Source organism: Pteropus vampyrus, unplaced genomic scaffold (genome assembly GCF_000151845.1).
Source record: "Pteropus vampyrus isolate Shadow unplaced genomic scaffold, Pvam_2.0 Scaffold7, whole genome shotgun sequence".
NCBI lineage: Eukaryota > Metazoa > Chordata > Mammalia > Chiroptera > Pteropodidae > Pteropus > Pteropus vampyrus.
Genome location: NW_011888788.1, coordinates 3,735,868 through 3,742,883, shown reverse-complemented (window position 1 = coordinate 3,742,883; position 7,016 = coordinate 3,735,868). Strand labels below are relative to the sequence as shown.

General features: G+C 48.3%; 1 protein-coding gene across 1 annotated transcript in view; it reads right to left on the bottom strand.

Moving 5' to 3' along the window:
• BMP2 (bone morphogenetic protein 2) overlaps nt 1–7,010 on the bottom strand; it is an 11,755-nt gene extending 4,745 nt beyond the window's left edge. Inside the window, exons 1-2 of the mRNA XM_011370099.2 lie at nt 5,942–7,010; nt 4,363–4,712 (exon numbers count right to left, since the gene is read on the bottom strand). Coding sequence (XP_011368401.1) covers nt 4,363–4,705 — 343 coding nt within the window. The 5' untranslated portion in view covers nt 4,706–4,712; nt 5,942–7,010. The remainder of the gene's footprint in view (nt 1–4,362; nt 4,713–5,941) is intronic.
• Between the last annotated feature and the right edge of the window lie 6 nt (nt 7,011–7,016).

Here is a 7,016-nt window from a genome sequence, read left to right as displayed (position 1 = left end):
CTATTCCTTGAAGGAGCCCTCTCCTTCCTTAATATAAAGGTCCCCGTAACACCCTTGACTTCAGGCATAGGCCACAGAGAAGTTAGTGAGAAGTTTACTGAAACCCCCAAAATCAGGAAAGTAACTGCCCAAGGTTTGGGCACCTATCAACCTTTCCTTTGATCTGCAAGGGAGCAGCACGAATTTCTTCTTGAGGGTTGAAAAATCAAACCCTATGTGAAATAAAGTAAAGGAAAAAAGCTGCTGCAAATTATCACAGCAAACCTGAGGAGTCTGTAATATAGAGCATTTACCCAAGTAGGTAACTTAGGCTGTTTTTGAGGTTTATACAGTTGTTAATTCTCTGTAAAGAACACTTGTTGAATAATTTGAACTTGCCAAGGGGTTTGAGGATTCCAGCCTATCTCAGACCTAAGTTCCTGAACCCATTTCTTAACCAAGTAAATATTCTTGGCATTTATTAAAAAGTTCTTAACCAAATAAATGGAGCTATGGCTGCAAAAATAGGGGCAAGTAAAGAAAACAAGGCAATAAACACATCCAACCTCTCCTCCAAAAGTGAAGAGCCATCTACACTCTATCAATTATTCATCCGCATCGAAATAATCCAAAAGATGAGGCTGAATTCTCTCAGCCAGCCTAGGTCCACTCTGGCTTCCTTTTCCCTAGACAAGGGGATAGATAATATGATATAAAAGAAAGAAGTCATAGTGATAATAATTGGCAAGTGTGCTGAATGCTTCTTTGTGCCAGGTCTGGCACTAAGAGCTTTATATGAATTATCGCAACAAATCAATTAGAGAGGAACTGTTATTATCTCCATTTTGTGAATAAAATAGTTGGAGCTCAGAGAGGCTATGTGACTTTCCTAAGTTCACAGAACCAGTAAGTGAAGAGCAGAGCTATGAACTTTTGTCTACTGCAGTCCCCAAGATTCTGGCCACTAGACGGCACTCTATAACATAAGGGAGGAGTCAAAAACGCAAGCAAAATTCAGAACCATAAAGGCACACTTATAATACAAGACAACCATCGGGTGAGTTCTTTCCCAACTAAAGGGATAGAAATATACTACCCAAGTATGGTGGAGAAAGCAGACAGAACTAAATGAACAGGAGAGTAAAAAGTGTCAGGGCCCACTGGGACATGAAGATCTTGTGTGCAACCACTCATGTTTTGTGGCTACCTTTTTGTCCTACAGTATGATGAGTTTCAGCAAAAACGTGAGTTATCATTATATTCTGAGAATCTTGCAACACTCTCTGGACCAAAAATGTCCATTAAGATAACAGCAACAGAAACCTGGGGATGTTCTAACAAATCAGTAAGGTTAAAAACTACTGAGAGAAAATGAAAGTGGCTATGAATAATAAACAATACTTTCTAGAATATAAAATAATGGTTATGGAATTGATATATCAAGGAGAAAAAGGATAAAATACGCCATGTTAAAAGGAATCAGTTTTAATAGAAAGACACCAAAGGAGATGGCAGCTAAAGGAAAAGCATGGTCACAATGCTCATAATCACTAACCCTGATTTGGCCCCTGTCCCCTCCCCCTTCCCCCCTCAGCTCCAACATCCTTGGAATGACTGAGTGCCTTCTTATTGCCTTCTGACTACTTAGTGAAATATACAAATGGCAAGTCTTAAAAAAAGGCAAAATAGCTCAAGGAGAAGGGATCCAGAGAGAACACAGAGGAACCACTAAATAAAAGGTGGAACAGAAAGCATTAATACAAGACCTGTCACTGGACATCAAAGCCTCAATCTCTATGAGCACTTCCAAACAGAATGTCTATTCTACTTAGTGGGGCCTTTTGTGATCACACTGAAACACCTGGAGACACTAAGGAAGCACCCCAGGGAAGTACTGGTTTCGGCAGTGCATAGCGTCCAAATCCTTTGGCTGCACTGGGAATTTGGGATACAAGTGCTTCACAGGGTAATGGTTGCTTCTCGAACTTTCCTGCTGTATGGATGTTTTCACAATGATTACATTTGTAGGAACAGGGTTAATCTCTATTTCAAAACTTCTGTCGTAGAGGCAAATAATTCAGTTATTTCATGAGAAAAGAAGACAATGTCTTACAGAGTCTGGAGAGCAAGCAAATGGTTCTTCTTCTATATGCCAATCTAACAGGAAAATGCAAAAACTTTTTCCACAGCCAATGAAGTCAACCAATTTCAACATGTTTTCACTACAACAGAACACAAAACATTCTTTCCAATTAGAGAAGGATTTTTTCTATCCTTAGTGGCAGTTTTGAAAGGTCTGTATGGCTGAAGCACTTCTTAATGACTTTGAAAAAGAAAATTGTTTTAGCACTTGGGCTTTCTCAAATAAAAGTGATTTGCAGAAAGGATAAGACAAAGTTTAAGAGAAAAAATAACAACTGATACTTTTCTCTGATTGTCTACCATGTGGTCCCATTACCTTCACACAGTGGTTGAAAAGAACTCCATCATGATATCGCATCTTATAATTTCACCAAATCATCCAGACCCCACCCACAAATAATACCAACAGGTAATTCATGAAATCAGGTCCTTCGGTTCTGTACCAGATAAATGCCCATTAATGCTGTATGAACCAAATTCTGCTCTTAAGCCAGAAGCCTCAATCAAATGGTTTAATAAAAGATTTTTAGTGTCATACATGGCACAAGGATGTTTATAAAAACCAAATCCTGGGTTACACAAAAATGAAATGGTCTTCAAATAGTGATCCGATGATATACTAGTAACAAGAAAAGAAATGGATTTGTTGAAATTTGGGGCAAAAGTTACGTAGCTTTTCTCTATCATCTATTTGCATTCTGATTTGAAGTTATTCAAAGTTGATTTTAAGCAAGTTGGTAATTTCCGTACTATTTTACACATAACATTTACACTTTTAAAGATATAAATTCCGACATAAACTCAAACATGCCATTTAAGTTAAAATAACGCTCGAGTAATTTGCAGCCCGCTTAATTTTGATCAAGCCACTTCTAGAGGAAGAAACTGATGGAATCCTCATGCAACTGAATGTTTTAGGTGTCAAATGATTTAACTGATCTTCCTTTTAAGTTATAAGAGATACATAGTACCTTCCTGGCCTTAAAAGCAAAGAATAGTTTCCATGGTAAATTTTCAGGAGAGGTGGCTAAATGAGCCATGCTTGTTACTTTTCTACCCAGAAAAATGATTCTAATCAGCATCAACTGAAAATTAAAAGCTGGCTCTATAATCATCCCAAGGACATGATGAACACATTTCTGCATCGGACTGTAGATTCCACTTGAAATTCACCACCTCAGCAGGACAAAGCAAGAAAAAGGGAACTTCACTCCCAACTCCCCAATATCCTATAAGTGGCTGCCTTGTGACATGCAACTTTGTACCCTTCTGTACAACTTGAAGGAACTCTTGCTCTATTTAGAATGTATTAAACTAAAGGGGCATTTAAAAGTGTAGAAAAAGAATTGAAGTGGAATATTTTTGACTCATTGCTCTAAGAACCTGGTTACAGCAGCTCTCAATAGCTGCTCTAAGACATTTCAAATCCACTAAATGCTTTTCACATGAAAAAAGCAGAATATCCTACCTTAGAAAAACCACATCCAGTATCATAAAGGAAAAAAAAATCCACATTTCAATTCATATGAAAGGAAACAGGCAGCTGCTGCAAAAGCTTTTATCTGAGGCCTCCCTTGTCTCTACTCCGGGAGTTCATCTCAGATTTAAGCACAGGACAAGAAAGTCATTGTGAAAACAATAAGATTGATTGTGGAATTGATCTCCCTCTGGGATTAGATAGTGATTTGAAAATTTCCAAACCAGGCCCAGATCAACTGTAAATTAGAGACTCTGGGGCCCTGGGCTTTGATTTTTTCAATACAATCTCTGAAAATTCTGCCCTTGGCTCTGTCTAGCCTGAAACACTGGCTTAACCAGGAGAAGCAGATTTATAGAGTGAGGGCTTCCAAACAAACCTAAAGAGATCCCAATCTGCCCCGCTCCTTTTCTTCCTCTATGGAATTCTTGCACATTTAGCTGACTAGGGGCATGCCTTTTGCCCTCATCTTCCCATCACTTGATTTCTCTCCAATTCCTGGAGGAGGAGTTGCTCTTCTGGCTGCAAGCCAGGAAAAGGGTGCGGATTTACCAATGGGGAATCCCTGCTCCCCCCCACCCCCCCGAGGCCGTGCGTTAAAGCCAGGTTCGGAACAGTTCTTAGCAGAGGCAAGACTAGAAAAGGCTTCCGCGCCCAGACCAAGCTGCCCTTCAAGGATGCCAGCAGTCTGAGCACCCACGGGCGCTTTGCGGGATGACTCCCCGCCCCCGTCCCCGCCCCCACTCCCCAGCTCCACGCCTCACCTTCGTGGTGGAAGCTGCGCACCGTGTTGGCGAGGCTGGCTGCTCTCTCCAGCCGGTGGTCCGGGGCGGGCACACCCGGCTGGCCTGAGTGCCGGCGGTACAGGTCTAGCATGTAGGGGGGCACCACGGCGTCCCTGCTGGGGGTGGGTCTCTGCTTCAAGCCGAACATGCTGAGCAACCGCAACTCGAACTCGCTCAGGATGTCATCCGAGGGCTGGGACGAGGAGCGGCCAGTTGACGCCGCGAACTTTCTCCGGCCCAGCTCAGGAATGAGGCCGGCCGCGCCGCCCAGGAGGACCTGGGGAAGCAGCAACGCTAGAAGACAGCGGGTCCCGGCCACCATGGTCGACCTGCGGACAGGGCCGACGTGAGTCACCGACTTCCCCGCCCAGCCTTCCCCCCCCTTCCGCCCCCGCAGTCCCAGCTCCCGCGCGGTCCGCCTGCCTCCTCCTCCAGGGTGCCCACCTGGCTTGCAACACTTGAGGGATACTTAAGAGCGACTGAAGCTCTAACGTTTGGGAGAATGGGAGGGCCCTAGTTCCTGAGCCAGAAAGATTTCTCCCTCCCATCCCACTTTCAATTCATCTGACATGATTTGCGCCCTCTCTCACTCACACACACACCACCACCAACAGCAGCGGCAGCGACAGCGGCAGCAGCAGCAGCAGCAGCGTCAATGACTGTCACCTTTTTTTTTTCTGTAACACTCACGCTGACAGCTAGTGCAGGGAACCTGGGAAAACCACTGCTGTGTCTGACACCCCATCGTCCCCTAAACAAACCCAAACATACACTACACGGCGCTCGCTTGCATATAAATACGCACGAATGGTGCATGTGACTTCCTTAGAAGTACTGTATAGAACTTCCTGATACGCACACACATAGTCTATAACTTCCAGACCCAGTAAACTCAAGGCCACAACTTCTGAAGCCACTTGCAACTTGTGGCCCACGCCTCTAACCTCAGAGGTGTCAGGACAGACCACTCCAATACTAGATCACCCCTCCCCCCTCCCAACTAAGCAGTTATCTTTGATGTATCTTCCTGGGATTACATAAATGGCTAGTATAAATTAATTCACGTGTCAGTACAAGGTGGCACTAAAAGTACTGCCCCTCAAATTCCTGGAAACAAAGAGAACCCTAACTTTTAGTATTTTCCCAAATAAGAAGGACGTGGCTCTGAGTAGAGACAGCAGGTCTCCTGGAAAAACTTGGAGAAGGAAGAAGGGATCACCATGGCAAGGCATACAGGCTGGCAGCTAACGGGTGAAATCCAGGGGTCACCCTCTCGAAAGGATTTAACATTTTTTTTTTAAAATCATCTAAGTGTTAACAGCCCTAATAAAATACCGAAAAGAGGGACGGGAGGAGGGGCGGAAGAGTGCGAGCCAGGAGGGCGAGGCTGACGGTCGCTGGGGGCGGTAGGATGGGGGCATCCCAGCAGGGGCTCGACTGCACGTGGACTTGGAAGGGGTTCTGTTTACGTCTGCCCTGGCGGGGCCCCGGAGGGTGCTCAGCTGCAGCGGCCTCGCGCCCACTTCCCCAGTCCCAGCCCCGGGCCCACATCCTCTACCTTTAGGAGACCGCAGACCGTCTAAGAAGCACGCGGGGACACGTCCATTGAAAGAGCCTCCACATGGAAAACGCTCTGGCCGAAGGACCTGGCGCAGGGACCGAGTTCCTTTCCTTTGCCTCCTTCTACTCCCCGGTGCCGGCTGGGCAATCCCTCTCCTCACGCAAGGAACGGCGTCTCGGGGTCGCGCCCGGCGTAGGAGTGGAGGTCCGGCGGGGTTCGGAGGCGGCAAGGCTGGGTCTGCTGGGGCAGACACCGGCACTTAGTGGGGAGCGCAAATTATTCTCCCTGCAAGTTCAAGAAGTCTCCAGCCAAGTGCTGACACACAACAACAGTGAGCAGGGGGAGGAGTGCGGGGCAGGGAAGGGAAAGGAGAAAGGAAAAGCTGGTGCTGTCGTTGTCCTTAGGAACCAGCGCCTGCGGGACGCGTGGCCCCGCGCGGGACCGGCTCCGGGACTCGGGGGGCGAGGGTCGGGCGCTCCGCGCTAGTTCCGCCGCGGCCCATGGCTCGGGGCAGTCATCCTGGGCGACGCCGGGTCCGGGGAAGGGCGCAGCGGCGATCTCGGTGCCGGGCGAGTTGCCCCCCCGCATCACTCTGCTTTACTCCGGCGCACCCCCATTAGCGCTAGCCAGTTGAAACCACCGCGGCTCCGGCGCTCCGTCGTCCTCGGGCGCATTCTCCGGCGAGTCGAGTCGAGCCGAGTCCCGGGCCGCCGAGGCGGGTGGCCCCGCTCTCCCCTCGCTCTCCTAGCCTCCGGGCCAAGCTGCTGGACCCTTTGTGGCCAGCCTGGGGTCCGATCACACCTCGGCCGGCACGACCCAGGGCCCCGAGTTCCGGCAAGAGGTGATCGGCATCGCGGCGTTCAGTCTCGGTTCCCGGCTCCCCGGCGCTCTCCGCGCCGGTCCTCAGCTCTGGCGCGGCCCGGGGAGCCGAGGCCACCGCTCAGTGGCGCGCGCAGCCGGGCGCTCCAGCCCGAGAGGGGTCTGCGGCTCGCGGGCGCCTTGGAGACCCCAGTAATCCGGGAGGCGCTCGCCCCGAGGTCGTTCGGGTCGGCGACGAAGCCTGTGGAGGCTG